Here is a 19,138-nt window from a genome sequence, read left to right as displayed (position 1 = left end):
ATAATGTCAATCCTGCCCAATTTTTTTTGTTTTTGTTTACATTAGTAGCAGGCCCCTCCAAAGAAGTCCCTAACTGATAGCTTAAGGCCTATTGTGAGTAACAGAATAAACTGATTTCCTAGCATCTAGCCCAATTGGGTGGGTGGGGATCATTTGAAAGAGCTAGAAATTTGTCTGTATTTCCCCATGATAGCTTCTGACAAGAACTGCTACCATTCCAAGGGTATTATGCAGTTGTAATGGGAGGGGAATTGACCTAATTATAGCAGTATGTTCCCCGTGGAACAACTTGTTCTAAGGTAGGCACTATTCTAAACAAAGCTTAAATAAATGGCATGGATTTCTGCCAAACAGGTAGCAACAACAGGAAACATACAACACATTTCTGGGATTTTAAAAATAAAACATAAAACCAACTACACAATACCAACTTTGATCTTTATTTTATTGAAAGAAAAATGATTTTTCTTCCAGATTTTGTGAAAGAAATGAACAAGAACAGTAAACTATTACAAGTAAAGGAGAAATAATAACCTTTGATTCTGCATACGCTTGCTTATCAGTGAGACAAATGTGTGACTTGAAGCAAACTTTTCATATAAAATGTGAAGTTCAGCTTACCCTACGAATTAGGTACTTTTAAATATCCAGCCTATCTTTTATCAATTAGCGTTCAAAAGTTAGCAATCATATTACAGTCTGGAACAATTAGTTGTTTAGACGGTCCTGTTTATTGGAGCAGTGGGAAAAAAGGACTCCTAATGATCCCATAAAGTTGCTTTTAATTAAGTGTGAAATTGAAGATCCTGAAAGTAAGGTTTTATCCTTCTTCTCTGTCTCATTGTTATAGGTGATTGCAGTCAAAGACTGAATTTGGCAACCCCAATAATCTTTAGGAAGTACCTCATTGAGCACATGTTGAAATATGGGAAACTAAGCAAGTTTCACAGCCTGGGACCCTCAACCCAAAATATATTTAGCTATCTTCATTTAAAAGTTTGGTACCAAAGTACCTGAGTTGGAAGTGTTAAACATCGACATATATGTACACAGATGGGTTCTCTTGCAATAAACAGAAATCCCAAGCAGGAAAGAATTGCACTCCAACTCCTGTGCTCAGTACAGTGAAATTTAGATACAATTGGCAATACTGCTAATGTACTTTGTTCAAGAAATCTTTTGCACCAAAATTCAGAATAAAGGTTTAACCTACCCACACACACACACACAAAAAGTCTTAACACTTTTAATAGTGAACACAAGAGGCAAATTTGGACAAAAGAAATGAAAGGGAGGTAATAAAACAAGGAAGGTTAGAAGCACATTAAAACACCGCTGGAGAGGAAGAGGGAACCTTTATTTTAAATGTTGGAGGAAGCAGGGATTTCTCAACTCTCATAAAGAACATTTGTTTTTCAACATGATTGTGGGTGCTGGGGGGGGGGAGCTGGTTCTATCCAGAGATCTGCAGTAATTGCATATTAAATCTGCCTGAAAGCTCTCTTGCTGCAACTCTGATAGCACAGCACGAGAATCATGACATTACTCCCACAAATATGGAGTTTCACCTCTCTGGATCCGCCATCTACTGCACTTATTTTGGAAGGGTACCAGTATTTCTATTATCCCTGCAGGTTTTATTTTGCTCCCACATTTGTCTCGCTGGCAAGTGACCTGAAACATTGAAGGTTCTCTCTGCAGACTTGAGTACAAAGATATCACCAGACAAGATTTTGCTACCATAGCCTTTTCCCAACTAAATGACACATAGCATAGGGGAACGTTTACTGTAAAGACAGCGAATTCTGGAAAGCCATTACGGCCAGGGTGGGTCTTGGAACTAGTGGCAGTGCTTCGGGGAAGTAAGTTTTTCACGCATAATAATTCTCCCCCAACTTCCTAGGGATTCCTCTTAAAACCTTGATTCTGACATTTAACACAATTTCTCAGGAAGCGGTGATAAAATATTTATCACACGCACGTTTCCTTAGCAGCTTCCCTCCCCGTTTCAAAAACGTTGCTCATTTAATTTTTATGGCCAATATGCAAAGGGAAGCTTTTGCATGCCCACTAGGACTCCCGAGCCAGCTGTCCTCTATTTTCATCTCACAGCACTCACTCAAAGGTCTCCAAAAGCTGCTGCCAGCGGAAAGACCTGCAGTCTCATGATACATTGCCTGATCTTCTGTGACTCAGGTCCAGAGATGAAGGGCCTGGCAGAACTGGCATTGGGTTGGGGTTGGGAAAGGGAACGGCACCTGGGAAGGGAAGGGAAGTGCCTGGCGGACGAGCCAGGTGGACCTGTGACAGGTGTGGGATGGGGAGAGCGATGTCATAAGCCAAGAAGAAAACAGCTTGCGTTTTTTATCCAGAGCTTTCAACCTGAGATTTTTCTCCTGGCAAACCTCAAGAAGTGCGTAAAACTTTCACATCTCGAAACCTGAAACCTGGCAGTCCTCATCAGAACGTGAACTGAAAACTGGGCTCACCTTTAGAACTGAAAATAGGTATATCCAAGAGAAAATGCTTAGCCAGCATGTCTTTGGATTCTGACCGATCTATTCAAATTGTTGAGTTTGCTCTACTCCATGTGCCTAGGCTGGAGAATAATAAGTTAAACACATACACATAAAATCCACTTAATGGATAAAATGAATCCATAACCAAAATGTCATGGTCACCCCAACTTTCATGTACATCAAGCATACATAGAGATATTTTAACAGACATGGGGGAGGCATATACACATGTAAGAACCGTAGATGTTTTTAAACATTGAACAGCTTTCCCAAGACTTACACTCTAAGCCCTTTACCTTACAAAAAATAAGATGTTAATCTTCATTCTGTTTTTAAAGAAAAAATATATCGTTACTGGAAAAATTTCCTTAAATATAGCCATTTTCTTTTTTTAAAAAATTGCTCTGGTTGAAGACCCTATTTACAAAGGAAAGTCATGCAAATATTCAAAAGTTTTAGAAGTTAGATAAACTCTGCCCAGTGCATCTTGCTTGAGGTTGTGAGGAAAAATGAGTGTCGTAGAAGAGCACAACTTACGAATATGTGGAACTCTTTAGTGATAGTCAAAATCAAGCCAATGCACTAAAAACAAAAAGTTAATAAAATGTTATGAACAAACAGAACTATGTATACCTGTATTCATACATCATTTTGTTTTTTTTTTAAAAAACCAAATTGGCACATTAGGTAGAAAGGACACTCTTATCAATAAAACTAGGCTAACTTGAAATTTGTAAGTGATAACCGTAAAATTTGGTTTAACACATAAACTTGACTTTGAAAAAGAAACCTTTGCATTATAAGCTTTTTTTATTTATAAAGTAACTTTGTTATAAAAATCATCAGTGAAAGAACTTCTGTTTTAAAAATTACTTTTCTGTTAGTCAGAATTATCAAATGACTGAGGCACTAATACTGAACAGGGTGCTGTACTTCACATGGAAACAATGTCCCGACAGCCAGGGGTGTCAAAGACAGCGTCAACATTCAGTCTCATGTCAATTCCCGCTTGGAAAGTCTCTTCCCAGAAAACAGACTTATTGACTAAAACAAATCCAGGTGGGTCATATGTAGAGAAGGGAAGCTAATCTAAAAAAATGTTTTGCATAACCACAATAGCCTAAGAGCAGCATTCAATGCCATGTGAGGCTTTGACTTCCTCTCTTCCTCCCAAGTAACACACACACAAACACACACCCCTGCTCTGGAATATCCACCAACCTTCTGGGACAAATTTCTGCAGCACACCTAAGCAGATCTGGGGGGAATCTGTTTCATCAATTCTGTCTGTCCCACAGGTGGAAGGACACTACTGGATTTAACTCTCTATCTCCAGGGATATGCACTTTTTTTTAAAAAAAAGCTTTTAAATGAAATAAAAGCCAAACAAAAATCCCATTATTTTCTTAGGCAAACCTACGTTTCTTCCTCAACCGATATCTGTAGATCTGTTTGGACTTAAAATGCGAAGGAGCATCTTTCAGAACTTTTGTCTGCGGCAGCTTTATTTTAATTCATTCCCAATATTTTCACAACTATGCTGTGGGGTGACAGAGAAACCAGGCATAAGAGATCTATTCCATTCCAAAATCCCTGTGTAGTTTTAATTTCAATGAGGGGACAGAAATATTGCTGGTGTGCAGCATTCTGGATGAACGGTCGGTGTGGCCCTGGGAAGCCGTAGATTAATCTGCTTTCAAAGGGGTAGAGGTGGGGAGGGGGGGAACAGCACAAACGAGTGCACATCAGCAGAGATAAAACCAACACAATTTGGGGGGGGGGGTTAGAGAGTAATTTCGCAAACCTTCTACTTAGTCTTATACTTCTTCCCATAATTTACAGTGTAATCCCGTGCATGCTTACTCAGAAGCAAGTCCCGTTGTGTTCAGTGGGAATTACCCCTAGGAAAGTGCGCTTGGTCCAGGACAACAAAATCCTATATGCATACTTACCTGAGAATAAGCCCCACTGAAAACAACGGGAATTTACTTTGGAGTATGCAGGTCCTACTGTGACAGTCTCACTGATTTTTTCCCCTGTGTTATATGGCTTGTCACAGATTACACTGAAATACAATTCCGTTTAATTTTTTGATCATAGCTCTTGGGCTTGGATCCAAAGACCACACATTACAAGCTGAAGGCACTTCTGCTAACGTCGTGAGGGTGTCCAGTTTCCCAACTGCAGTCCCCCCCACCAAACTGACTCCAGATGTTTGGGGATCCTCCAGAGCAGCAGGGTGCCTGTGTAGAGCTGTAGACAAGGAAGGGGGGAGGACCGGTGAGCCTCGCGCACACATGCAAGGGATGTCTTCTGCTCAAGGGACGCAAGCCATTGTGGAGTAAAGTTTTGGTGGGTTTCTTGTCAGCTAGGTATGAAAAGCTGAGTCTTATGTACAAGGCAAATGTATTCACTTCCGAAACTTAGTGCACTACATTCCCTTCAGGTAGAATAATGTACAACTCAAGTTCAATATTTCTCTGCTGTGGCAAAGATGCAAAGAGAGCCTATTAAACAGGACCTTTTAGTGCTTTCAAACAAACAAATACACATTATTATTTTTTTGTAACTTTTACATAATAGAACAGTGCAATGTGCAGCATGCCACCAGAGCAGCAACGTGAACAGTTTGTAGGTATGTTGGCTTGTTGTCGGACCTCGAATTTGTTCAGTTTCTAGCTCTGGCGCAGCAAAAGGTTTCTGAAAAGCCCTCCCACTTTCCACCTCTTCGGCCTGTTCTCGAGTGCCTCTTAGTAGGGAAAATCAACATCCATGTCGGTGTGGTTTGGGAAACACTTCACAGTGCAAAGCAGATTCTTGCCTCCAGTAACTTCCTTTATTTTTTACTTTGGAAGAAGCCCTTGAGTGGTTTCCTGCCTCTCTTCAGAAATGTCCACGCCCACAATGGCTGCGTCATTCAAAAGTGTCCCCTCGGGTTTGCTTGTCACCTTTAACTTTTTAGCATCAAGCTTTTCTTTCTTAAGGTGCTTTGCTACAGTAGCTTTCTTTGTTTGATGCCTGGAAATGGACAAGCCAGAGGATTTTGCAGCACAATAAATCTTTCTCATCCTCCCCTCCCTTGCCTGAGTTGTAGTCCTGGGTGGCTGCTTCCGGATCCCTCTCCGAATGAGGCAGCGCCTTACAATGGCTAGTCCTGCAGCTTTTTTGGAAAACCCTGGCTCTCGACTACTGTCCTTTCTCCTCTGCCTATTGAAGGGAGTTAACCTAAAGTCACCGTCCCGCTGGGATCGGTGGGAGTTTAGGGGTGAAAGAACTAGGTGCTTATAGGATTTCTCTGAACTGCTACATACCAGACACTCAGACTTCTCTGGGGAAACAGAAGAGTCATCTGTCTTATGACTTGAATTCTTATCTTTCTCCTTAACTGGATCCAACGCGAGAGGTGTTGACGAACCATTGAAATCTGGCGAATTGAAGGACTTTGGTGCTGTGCATTCATACTGCGCATCGGCTCGCTTCTTCCCGTTTGCATCAAGGCTGAGACTCCTGAATAGCTGCCGGACATGTGAAGCCTTCTTTGCCTTTTCCCTAGCGACACTCCTGGGAGGAGTTTTTAAAACTCGGTTCGTCAGTGGGTCATAATACTTAATAGAAGTCTGTTTGTATTTGTACCTTATGGTGTCCTTACTATCTGTGGAGTTGTAGCATCTTCTCGTTCTGGGAATGTCTTCAGTGTTGCTCCTAGACAATTTCATCTCTGGACAGGAAAGAACATAGACTGTGGTTTGGGGCTGTAAAGGGTTCAGAATTTTGGTGTAAGACTCAGGAAGCTTGAGGGCACAGAGTCTAGTTTTCATGGTGGGTGTCTTCTCATTCTCTGACCATACAAAGTAACCTTTCGGATCTGGCTGCTCATGGTCCCTTCTAATGGTTTTGTGTTTCACTATGGGATAGTTCAGCAAGCTAGTTTGTGTGCCACGGCTAACCTTGACCACTTGGCATCTTGAGGCAAGGCGCCAAGTCCTTTTTTGAGGCTTCTTTACTGTTTCTGGAATGTGTTGTGTTTCTGAGGCAGAAGGAGAGTTGAAGTCAGAGCCAAATTCCGGAAGGCCTTTATCCGACACAGCCTCCAATTCCTCCGCTGCAATTGCATTGATTTTCCTTTCTTCTTCTTCTTCCTTCTTCTTCCTTGTTGTTGCACCATTAGCCAAGGACTTGGAATTAAAGTGGCAGCGGAAGCGACCTTCCCTGAAATCCCGCACAAGGGCTTCAATTTTCCTATCATCTTCGTACATGATCTGGGACCACGTCTTTCCTACAAAGGAAGGAGGCACATGGGGCAAAGCTGGGAGAACTGGTTCTTGATGATGAATGGACACATCTGGTTCTGGTTCTGCTTCTGTTGTCTGCTGCACAGAGTTATTTTGAAGAATGGAACTGAGCTGGGAGCCATACTTCTCATCTTGTAAATTTACTTGAACCTCTTTGAGCAATTCTAGATTTTTAACAGCTGCCTTAGGCAGGTGTCCTCCTGACTGAGCATTTGCATCACAATCAAAGCTTACATCGGATCCATGAACACTGTTGTGGTCCAGAAGCGACAGGATATTTACGCATGGGTCCGTCTCTTCGTCTCTGAGAGGCGACTCTTTGGGAGAAGTTTCACAGCAGTGTCTCAGAACGACTTTGTCAATGATTTCATCTACAGAAGTTTCCGCGCTTCCGCTCAGCTGGTTTTCTTTCCCCCCTGAAAACTGGGGAACTGCTTGAAAACTCAGCGAGTTACCGGTACCCACAGGGTTGCTGGTGTCCCTGAGACAGAAGTCGGCGATCTGAGTTTCATCCTGAGCCTGTAAGCCACCTTGTTTTAAAAAAACCTGACCTGAGATTAAAGAGTTGCCTTGATTACACACAGGACTCTCCTGTGAATGGGAAACAGTTCTTGGGGGAGACCGCAAAACGGGGCTCAATTTTGGAATCGGTAACTCATCTTGTGAATGTGAAACAGTTCTTTGGGGAGACTGCAAAACGGGGCTCAATTTTGGAATCGGTAACTCATCTTGTGAATGTGAAACAGTTCTTGGGGGAAACTGCAAAACGGGGCTCAATTTTGGAATCGGTAACTCATCTTGTGAATGTGAAACAGTTCTTGGGGGAGACTGCAAAACGGGGCTCAATTTTGGAATCGGTAACTCATCTTGTGAATGTGAAACAGTTCTTTGGGGAGACTGCAAAACGGGGCTCAATTTTGGAATCAGTAATCCATCTTGATCGCATATGCTCTGCTTGGTTTGCGCACACCTGTTCTGTGAAGCCGAATCTGGTATTACTGAATGCCTCACATTTTTTGCAAGCGTTGGAGGGGGTGGTGAGTGGCTAATGGATGATGGGCAGGGTAAGGGGTTCACTGCTGCAAGTGGGGTTTTATGGCTACTACTTTCAGTCGGAATTCCATCTGCTGCAACATGATTTCTTGTACTGCTGGAGATGTCTACAGTTTGCTGCGAAGTTCCTTGGCTGTGCACTTTTCCCCTTTCTTCTAGCTTATGGAGAAGTGTGACTGGTCCAGGAGCCTCCTTCAGTTCCTTGTGTGACCTCTGGGAAGTGAAGCAGCCTGACTCTACAGCCAATGCACTGTTGGTGCTCGGTTCTTCTCCCTTGCTAATGGCACTTTCCTTCTCCAGCACTTCCACCGGCAAAAGAGCCTCATTCCTGGGAAGAGGTTGGGAGCTGCCGATAGGTATGTCGTCGTGAGTCGGTCTGGGGAAGGGAGAAGAAAACTCACGTAAACGTTGTAAATACACTTAACACAAAACTGGGGTTTGCAGCTATGGGATTAAGAGCCCCAAGAGTTAATAAAACAGGAACTGCTCTTATAGTAGTCACCTCCAGGCTTGACTACTGTAATTCGCTCTACGTGGGGCTGCCCTTGAAGCTGTCCCAGAAACTCCAGCGGGTGCAGAATGCTGCAGCGAGGCTCCTCACGGGGTCTCTGCCATGGGAGCATATTCACCCAGTGCTTTTCAAGCTGCACTGGGTCCCGGTGGAGTACAGGGTCAGATTTAAGGTGCTGGCTTTGACCTTTAAAGCCCTTCACGGCCTAGGACCCTCGTACCTACGGGACCACCTCTCCCGGTATGCCCCACGGAGAGCCTCAAGGTCCATAAATAGCAACACCCTAGAGGTCCCGGGCCCTAAGGAAGTTAGATTAGCTTCAACCAGAGCCAGGGCCTTTTCAACTCTGGCTCCGGCCTGGTGGAACGCTCTGTCTCGTGAGACCAGGGCCCTGCAGGATCTGATCTCTTTCCGCAGGGCCTGTAAGACAGAGTTGTTCCGCCTGGCCTTAGGCTTGGAGCCAATTTGATTCCCTCCCTCCCTCTCTTTCTTTTTTCTTTTCCTTTCTCCTCCTGCGATGAGGCTACATTTTAATATTTTAATGTTTCAATATTTTAATGTTGCATTTTAATTTTGTTTTTAAGTTGTATTCATTCAACTTGATTTTATGATTGCTTGTTAGCCGCCCTGAGCCCGGCCTTGGCTGGGGAGGGCGGGGTATAAATAAAAACTATTATTAAAATTATTATTATTATCAGTGCAATCAGAACTTCAGCTGCAAGTCAAATTGGGCCACGAACAAAAACACTCCTTAATAACTTAACTCCTTAATAACAGGTTTGAACTCTGAATTTCATGGACGGTAATGTTTTATTTAAAGCCCATTAATGTTACTGTACTGTTAATGGTCAGGGGTACCTTTACCTTTTAATGTTACTGTATAATGGTGAGGGAAGGGAGGGAAGCACTGAGATTCTGCTGCATAGGAAAAACTGCAGCACTGTTCCCAGAACTACTACTAGTGCCAAGACTCTCTGCCACAATGATTAACACTCTTCTGAGCTACTGGAGCACTGGGGAAAGATATGTTGGGACAATAAAAATAAAAGAAAGAATATGAGCCTTCAGCTAGGCAGCCTTTGTTATAGCAGACACTCTTTGAGGCAGGAAAGCTTAATGTAATAATGCAGCTAATGGCTGCCTATGAGCACCAGAGCACAGAAGCAATGCATACACATCTTTACATTGTAGAATTAGAAATGCTACTTTGATAGGTTTCAATTTAAAGAAAGACAGATTTTTTAAAGTGTATCAACAAGAATATAAATAAGCTATACCCAGTATCAGTTTATACACAGACATGAACTGCATTAGACACGTAAGACAGCACGAATTTCTATTCTGAATAATCTTCCTGTGACAAAAACATGAATATTCTTGTAGTGTGTGTATATTATTGTACAGCCACTGGTTAGGATCCTAATTCTCTTATTCCAAGAACAGAAGGAGCTTCTGTTTACAGAATGAAAAATTAGGATCCAAGCCACTGTGCTTGTAAAACCCGCATAAACTTAATCCACAGCTGTGTAGATGAATTCTTCTCACCCCTTGTCCTTGCCCTTTCTGTAAGCTAACCCGGAGTGTTCTTGTCCTTGCAGCCAATATTCGCAATGATATGGGCTAATTTTTTAATGAGATTCTCAACTGATTACTAACCGTGCCCCCATTCAGTGACTAGGTACACAGGTCCATGGTTGCATTCAAATGTCAAAAGATCTGAGTGGGGAAATCCTACTTAAACAAAGGGTTGATATTTTCCTTCATACCGAACAGTTTACCTGAATAAAGGCCAGATGTTTCTGACCATGGATGCAGGCAGTAAACCATCAGTGTTGCTTTGCATTAATGGTTGAGCAAAGGCTCGTCTTTGCACTATTTATGCTCTCGTGTGCATTTTATATGTCTGAGTTTATATTCAGGTTGCCCTGGAAGAAGCTTTTACAGAATTGTTCTAATACTAGCTAGAATCAAGATAGCCTTGCAAGATGCTGAAATTCCATTAAAATCAACACAGCAAAGGGGAGATGTGTTAAAAATTCAAACGCCTCTCAAGCAGAAAAATGAACAAAGGCAAAACAAAACGCATTCCTACGAGTGTGTGGGAGCACTCATGGCAGCCACTAACCATCTAAGTGGAATGAAAGGTTTAGATGCATGGCAGCTGCTCAGAATTGCATTCTGGCAGAAAAGCTGGTTTTGTCCTGGACTTTTTGACGTTTTGTATCTTTTAATTTCAGGTCTTTGATAAACCATATCAGTGAATGAAATACTAGCTTCTCAACAGACACCAAAGAACATTCCTTATGTTCTGGTAGCATCCTGCAGTCTAAGAATTGATGCGCTGTCTTTTCAGAAAGGAAATAGCAGCAGCATGAAACAGCAGTCTTCAGAAATATCCTCCCTGCCATCAATACAGCACATAACATAAAAGTATGATGGATGAAACACCAAGGAATAAAACCTTCTACGCTAACTTTTATAAATAATATATCAGGTACCAGAGCAAAATACTATTTTAGTCTGCACTCATTAGAACGACCTATTCCCTGGCTCGTGGCTGCCACATGTGAGTGATGTGATTATAGCTAACCCAGAATAGTCAGGTGTTTATTTCACTCCAGGAGTTTATTATTAAGAAGTTCCAATGGTGACCTCACAGCTGATGCCCAGATGGGATTTTGCTCTTGACATACTTTGAAAATCAAATGGAAAGAAGGAAAATGAAGCACCGGATCCCAGGGCTGGGTCCATCACTGCAGCTCTGCTGGGGCAAGAGACTTCCTTGGGCACAACGGAAATTCCTCTTCCTTTCCTGCCCCCTGCTTGCCCTCAGAACATAGCTGTCAACTTACAGATTTGAAAATAAGGGGCCAGCAGCCTCGGAAATAAGGGACCAGCAGCCAAAATAAGGGATTTTAGTCAACCAGCTGAAATGCGAAGTTAAAAGGGACCAGATAATTTGGGAGCGCAGCGCTGGTTTTTAGCCCTTCGTTTCCAGAGGTTGCTGCTCAAGACACCAGCTGATGAAACACTGCAATTCAATAACTACAAGCAGCAACCACTTTTTGCGCAAAACGAAGTCCAAGCTACAAAGATGCTGCTGCAGTTCTGTATCTTTTCTCTCGTGCTCCATCTGCAGCTCTCAGTTCCATCAGGCGGGGCGGGAGGAAGGGGGGGGGAATAGCGCCCGAAGTAAACCCACAGATCAGACCATCTATGCTAGTCTACCACTACAAATCTATGGGAGAAGCACATGCAGTCCTTCCTCCGCTTTTCCCCTCTATGGTTAGCTCTTGGAACACCTGCCCGTGCTTCCGCCTCCTCCTCCTCTCTCTGAACTGCTTTCTTTATGGTTGCCCTCGCTCTCCTCTCAAGGCTCCTCAGCAATTCATAGGCTGCGCCAGGCTGCCCATCTCATCCGGGTCCTTCGGCGGCGCAGCCGCAGTACGGCTTAGCGGGAGCGGCGGCAGCAGGCAGAGGGGAGGCCCCAGGCAGAGACGCTCAGTTCGGCAGGTGCGAGGAGGGTGGCGGCGGAAGAGCCTTAGGCTACCGCCAGTCCCGGTGGGGAGGGGCTCCCGGGGGCCGAGGCTGGTGAGAGGAGGCCGGAGGGGGGCAGGCCAGGCAGCCAAGCAACACAGTTGGAGCCTCCCTCCTCCCTGGCTGGCCGGCAGGGAGGGAGGGAGAGGAGCTGCTTCCTTTGAAACCCGGGATATTTAAGGGACATCATTAATCCGGGACAGCAGTGGGACATGGCGCTGGGATAAGGGAGTTTCCTGCCAAATAAGGGACGGTTGAAGCTATGCCTCAGAACCAGCTTTTTTTGGGGGGGGGGTGTTGGAAGACCCTCACTGGATATAGCCCACTGTTTTGAATACAGCATCCCTCAAAAAGATGGGATAGCTTTGTTTGGGCTCCGCTTCAGGGCCTGCACAACTGGTTCCCTACTGTGCTAAACGCAGCCCACGAGGCACATTTTGTGCCAGCTGCTTGATGGGGAATCCTGATAGGACTCAGCAGAGAACACTGGGTTTGGGGCTCAGGATCCCCACTCAGGCCCCAGGCAGAAAAGATACTCCTGGGGGGGGGGAGAAAGATACAAATAAGATAGAGAGACCTATGCATTTCCTTCACTTTTCTGGATGTCTGTTGCAGCTCCGTTTATACTGGTGAAATTACACGAACAAATGGGGATGAGCTGCAGTGAGCCTCATGTTTGTGCAGTTCCCCCACCCAGTTAAATAAATGCCTCCGTAATTATGGTTCCAAGCTGATTTGTTTCAAACAAATCACAGGTAACATGAAAAAAAAATGTGGTTAAGCAAAAGCAGATGCCAATGCTTCCAAACTCCTTCTCCTTAACCACACAGAAGGAGGAGATGGGAGACCAAGGCTCACCGCAGCTTGTTCCAGCTTGTATTACACTCAACTATGGTTTAGTGTGATGCCAAACTGCAGCCATTGTGCACTTCCCTCACACACCCATAATTCATTTTTGCATTCTCATCAATTCATCAAAAATGGCAGAACCCAGTCCACAGCAGACAGAGTAAATTTTCACAATTCAGTTTTCCAAAAAAAAAATCAGGATTAATATTTGGTCCCTCGTCACTTCTCACAGCAAAACTCCTACATTATACCTTTGCTGGCCTTGATCTGGACATTCAGCTCTCTCTGCCAAGATATTCCTTCCAGGTATCATTTGAAATAACACCATCCAGATAAATTAAAATAAATGCGGGGATCCGGAGCCAAATTTGCACACAACATCTCTTTGAGTAGAATTCAATCTCATGCTATTGCAATCATTCTGTCTGTGCAAGCATTGCACCCTATCAGACAGAATGTTTCCCCCACCCTGTGCTGTTCTGAAGGGTTCTTCTGACTCCCCCTAAGTCAAATTGGGGGGTAGGGTGGAGAGGGGAAAGCCCTTTTGCACAAATGCTTCCGTGGATGTGGTTTGTTGCATGACTGTATCATGCGACGATTGCACAACCATAGAATCGTGCTGATTTATTCTACCAATTAAATTTAAAAGCTCTGTAATTAGTGCAGATATATGAAACAATCCATTAAGCTAAATACATGTTTTGTATGAAGCGAGGGTCTCCAGGTAAAAGTTCCCTCTCCAAAGGGCCAAACCTGCTGCAAATTCAATAATTTAAGAAGTTAACACACTACCTTGCATATATATTATAAAAGTTAGACAAGCCAAAAAAAACCCTGGACGTTTTACCTGTTATCATGGTATCTATAGGGATGGTGCCGCAAAACATCTTGCAGGAAACGCTCCATCAGGCTAGTTGTGCCCGTGCGATTCCTGCGGTAAGTGGCAAAGTGCCTGTGCTGGGTACTGTACACGTGCTGAACGAGGGAAGAAGAGGATGCTTTATATTAATCAGCTATCAAAACTTAACAACTGTTTTCACTACAATATACAAGACAAGGGTAACTCCCCAAAAAATGAACAGAAAAAGATGCCAGTTGAACACGTGATAAAGTTGCCACAGAGCTACCCATCTCTCCTTTCCCCCTCCCAACCAAACACTAGAATGGGATGGCAAATTAAGGCCCACAGGCCGGATCAGGCCCAACTGCTTTCTGGATCTGGCCCACGGACGGTCCGGGAATCGCTGTGTGGATCTCCCTCTCCCTCACACGGCGGTGGCGCCTCCTCCTGGCTTCTCCCTGCCCTGCCTAGAGAAGGGGGTTGGGCTTTGTTGGTGCCACAGCAGCAGCAGCAGCGCTCGAGCGGTCGCCATTTTAAGCAGCCCCTCTCCGGAGCTCTTTCGCAGACCACTCATCGTCCCTCCACCGCCGCCACCAGCCCCTGCCGCTCGCAAGACACAGGTAAGCAGCCACCAGGGCTCGTGATGCTCTTGCATCATATATTTTTTTCAAAATATAGTCTGGCCCCCCACAAGGTCTGAGGGACAGTGGACCGGCCCCCTGCTGAAAAAGTTTGCTGACCCCTGCACTAGAAGCAAAGAAACCTGGGTGGGAGGAGGCAGTTGCAGCAGAGGATGGGGGACAAAAGAAAGAGACTGCACATAACTGGGGGAAACAAGGGTGAGGTGTGGAAGTGGCCAAAATTAAGGAGTAAGAAATGGTAATAGAAAGACAGTTGAATGGGTACTGGAGAAACAGCAGCAGGAGGTTCTGCATCTCTGCCCTTTAGGCCAATGGAATTTCTCTCCTAAGGTTTAAGGAAGTTTTTCCACTTCTCAAATGTATTTAACCTCTCCACCCCCAGCTTCCAAGGCACAGGTTTTCCTTGCCTAAATGTTCTACTAGCCACATGAGCATCTTCTTCCATGGTATCTTGTACAGTGGAATGCAAGTTCTCTCAACAGCTCAAGCCCAGCCCAAGAATTGTAATGATAGCAGTGAGAAATATAGTGGTACCTTGGGTTACATACGCTTCAGGTTACAGACTCCGCTAACCCAGAAATAATACCTCAGGTTAAGAACTTTGCTTCAGGATGAGAACAGAAATCGCGCGGTGGCGGCGGCAGCAGCGGGAGGCCCCATTAGCTAATGCTTCAGGTTAAGAACAGTTTCAGGTTAAGAACAGACCTCCGGAACGAATTAAGTACGTAACCAGAGGTACCACTGTAGGTGATAGTGCTAAGGAAGATGAGGAAAAGTGGGACTTGCTGGCCAGAGGGGCTGTTCTCTACACCTAATGCACATATTGAACTCCACTCGTTTTCACAAACACGCTTTTCTTAAGTTGCAGTGAATGTGGGAGTGAGCCAATGTTTACAGATCTATTACCTAAATTTTTTTTTAGTGCAAACACCTTCAAGCTGAAGATTAAAAATGAAACTGGCTGTGTCAAACAATGTTCTCATTCTTTATTTTTAAACTTTTAGATCCAATCGAGTAAAACTAACAGCTGATCAAGCCCTTTGACAGATAATGGAAAACCAAGGTTCCCATAATGGCAGTTGGAGTTAAGTCCTTACCTGTTCAAGATTACTGTAGTGTACATGGCAACAGTTGCAATAGCCTTGCCTGTTCTGTACGACAGGTACTCCAGGCCCCGCCAGCTCTGGTGCTTGCGTGCTTAAAATGAAAAATAGAAATTTTCATATAACCAGCTGTTTTCAGAGGGAAAGAGAAGTTAGACTCCTACCCTGATGAGGGCTGCTATTAAAACAACATTCATGTTACTTTTTCCACACTCAGTCAAAATGAACCACACATAAGTAAAATTCAGTATGGCCTCACCTCTACGTATATAAAATTTTCTGACCCAAGAAATATTCATCCCTATATTAGATGAGTGAAAAAGTAATGGTTCAGAATCGTTACACTTTTGAAATGGTTAAAAGATGTTATTGCATTGAACAAGCATTCCTAAACCTCATTTCGACCATGGGGGAGGTAGAAAGCACTTAGCATTTTTTACTAACGACTCTGTAGAACGTACACATTTTTCAGATTGTTATGAACCGGTAACATATCGAGATGCATTACAGCTACACTACATTATTCATATACAGCACTTGTCAAGGATTTCAGAGACCCAAAGAGATGGGCTCTTAAAGTCAGCATGGATTTCTGAAAAATAAGTCATGTCAGACTAACCTGATCTCATTTTTTGACAGAATTACAAGCCTGGTAGATGAAGGGAACTCAGTGGATATAGCCTACCTTGATTTCAGTAAGGCATTTGACAAGGTGCCCCATGATATTCTTGTAAAGAAGCTGGTAAAATGTGGTCTTGACTCTGCTACCACTCAGTGGATTTGTAACTGGCTGACTGACCGAACCCAAAGGGTGCTCATCAATGGTTCCTCTTCATCCTGGAGAAGAGTGACTAGTGGGGTGCCACAGGGTTCTGTCTTGGGCCCGGTCTTATTTAACATCTTTATCAACGACTTGGATGATGGACTCAAGGGCATCCTGATCAAATTTGCAGATGACACCAAACTGGGAGGGGTGGCTAACACCCCAGAGGACAGGATCACACTTCAAAACGACCTTGACAGATTAGAGAACTGGGCAAAAACAAACAAAATGAATTTTAACAGGGAGAAATGTAAAGTATTGCACTTGGGCAAAAAAAATGAGAGGCACAAATACAAGATGGGTGACACCTGGCTTGAGAGCAGTACATGTGAAAAGGATCTAGGAGTCTTGGTTGACCACAAACTTGACATGAGCCAACAGTGTGACGCGGCAGCTAAAAAAGCCAATGCAATTCTGGGCTGCATCAATAGGAGTATAGCATCTAGATCAAGGGAAGTAATAGTGCCACTGTATTCTGCTCTGGTCAGACCACACCTGGAGTACTGTGTCCAGTTCTGGGCACCACAATTCAAGAAGGACACTGACAAACTGGAACGTGTCCAGAGGAGGGCAACCAAAATGGTCAAAGGCCTGGAAACGATGCCTTATGAGGAACGGCTAAGGGAGCTGGGCATGTTTAGCCTGGAGAAGAGAAGGTTAAGGGGTGATATGATAGCCATGTTCAAATATATAAAAGGATGTCACATAGAGGAGGGAGAAAGGTTGTTTTCTGCTGCTCCAGAGAAGCGGACACGGAGCAATGGATCCAAACTACAAGAAAGAAGATTCCACCTAAACATTAGGAAGAACTTCCTGACAGTAAGAGCTGTTCGACAGTGGAATTTGCTGCCAAGGAGTGTGGTGGAGTCTCCTACTTTGGAGGTCTTTAAGCAGAGGCTTGACAACCATATGTCAGGAGTGCTCTGATGGTGTTTCCTGCTTGGCAGGGGGTTGGACTCGATGGCCCTTGTGGTCTCTTCCAACTCTATGATTCTATGATTCTATGATTCTATGATTCTATGATTCTAAAATTAATTCACAAAAATCATTTATCAATGCTGATCAACATCACAGGCCATTAAGACGCTTCCAGCTAAGAGGATTGTTAATGAAAGTAGCTTAAGCTAATCCTGCATTATTTCCTAGGATAGAAGTGTCAAGAAAGTAGCTTTGAGTCAGAACTGTAACAAATGCAGAACAGCAAAATTTCAGTCACAGAGTGGGGAAGCTTCCAAGCAGTGCAAGCAAGTCAACCGGATTGGGAGAAAGGCTTCAAGAACAATTCACTGTTGACTGCATACAATCATCCATTTTTTTGCGGACTGCAAAAGCAGTCATGGAATATGCAAAAGCAGTCATGGAATATGCATGCAGACAAAAATAATTCTATCAAATACCATATTTTTCGCTCTATAAGACACACATTTTCCCCTCCAAAAATTAAGGGGAAATGTGTGTGCGTCCTATGGAGCGAATGCAGGCTCCTTGGCTTCAGCGATAGCAACGTGAAGCCTCCGAAGCACAGTAGGAGCGCTCCCTCCGTGCTCCGGAGGCTTTGGGTTGCCTTCAGTGAAGCCTGGAGAGCGAGAGGGGTCAGTGCGCACCAACCCCTCTTGCTCTCCAGGCTTCAAAGATAGCCGCCTGAAGCCTCTGGAGCGCGGCAGGAGTTCCAGTTGCGCTCCGGAGGCTTCGGGTTCCTTTCGCTGAAGGGTAGTCGCCCCTTCAGCGAAGCAGGGGGAGAAATGGAAGGGGCTCCGTTTCTCCTGCTGCTTCGCTGAAGGGGCGCTGTGCAGAGAGGGGGAGATTTTTTTTTCTTGTTCTCCCCCTCTAAAACAAGGTGCGTCCTATGGTTGGGTGCGTCCTATAGAGTGAAAAATACGGTGATTTTTTTTCCCATTCTGCTCCCTATTCCCACTACTATATTTTAAACAGCGCTGTCTCCTTCAGCCTCCCCATATTCCAAATGCATTGCTATAAAATACAGGCAGAACCTGCAACAAAATGTTGCAGTGTGGAGTGCTCCTGTTCAGTATTCCAGAGAGGCAGCCAGACATACCTTCTTCCATGACACTCCATCCCATTCCCCTCTCCCACCCAGTTTTCTGCTTTTATTTCTCTCCCCCCGCCATAACAGTCAGTCATCATTCTATGGCCTCTGGGCATCCAGGTCAAATGGGGCTGTTTCAAGGAGGCCCCACCTGCACACACTTTGGGTTGCTTTCAATGTAGCGCTAAGGAAAAAGTTCCATCAGTGCAATTTTCTCCTCCTCCCTGCACACCCACTAAATCTGATCTGGAGGTTCCCTTGAATGTACATACTGGAGCAGTTTAGGGGATGCTGTAAGGGACCCAAGGGGGGAGGGAGTCCCACTGTGCTAGTGCAAATCTTTAATTACAGTGGTACCTCTGGATACGAATGGGATCCGTTCCGGAGCCCCATTCACACCTGGAAGTAAACGTAAGACGCGTCTTCGCGTGCTGCGTTTCACCACTTCCGCGCATGCATGTGACGTCAATTTGAGCGTCTGCGCGAGCGAATCACGACCCATGCACATGCAGACCCGGGTTGCGTTCGCTTCAGGATGCGAAAGCGGCTCCGGAATGGATCCCGTTCGCATCCAGAGGCACCACTGTCTTTTTTTTATCAGTTTTTTTAATCAATTTGAGTGGGATAAATATTTTCGGATTGCGCTCCACGGCGACCCGGAAGTAACGCACTCCATTACTTCTGGGTCGCCGTGGAGCGCAACCCGAAAATATTTATCCCGAAGCTACTTCAACCCGAGGTATGACTGTACAGTCATACCTCAGGTTAAATATGCTTCAGGTTGAGCGTTTTCAGGTTACGCTCCGCAGCGGCCCGGAAGTAACGGAACGCGTTACTTCTGGATTTTGCTGCTCGCGCACACGCAGATGCTCAAAATGATGTCATGTGCATGCGCAGCGAATCACGACCCATGCACATGCAG

At 44.5% G+C, this 19,138-nt stretch overlaps 1 protein-coding gene across 1 annotated transcript in view; it reads right to left on the bottom strand.

The window, feature by feature from the left end:
* Positions 1–427: 427 nt before the first annotated feature.
* The window catches only part of ZDBF2 (zinc finger DBF-type containing 2), a 30,665-nt gene continuing 11,954 nt past the window's right edge, over positions 428–19,138 (bottom strand). Inside the window, exons 5-7 of the mRNA XM_081205609.1 lie at positions 15,341–15,440; positions 13,609–13,736; positions 428–8,240 (exon numbers count right to left, since the gene is read on the bottom strand). Of these exons, the coding sequence (XP_081061735.1) occupies positions 5,363–8,240; positions 13,609–13,736; positions 15,341–15,440 (3,106 nt within the window). The 3' untranslated portion in view covers positions 428–5,362. The remainder of the gene's footprint in view (positions 8,241–13,608; positions 13,737–15,340; positions 15,441–19,138) is intronic.

Source organism: Podarcis bocagei (genome assembly GCF_964188305.1).
Source record: "Podarcis bocagei genome assembly, chromosome: 1".
Taxonomy (NCBI): domain Eukaryota; kingdom Metazoa; phylum Chordata; class Lepidosauria; order Squamata; family Lacertidae; genus Podarcis; species Podarcis bocagei.
The sequence above is the reverse complement of the archived record's forward strand: the minus strand, read 5'-3'. Positions and strand labels throughout refer to the sequence as shown.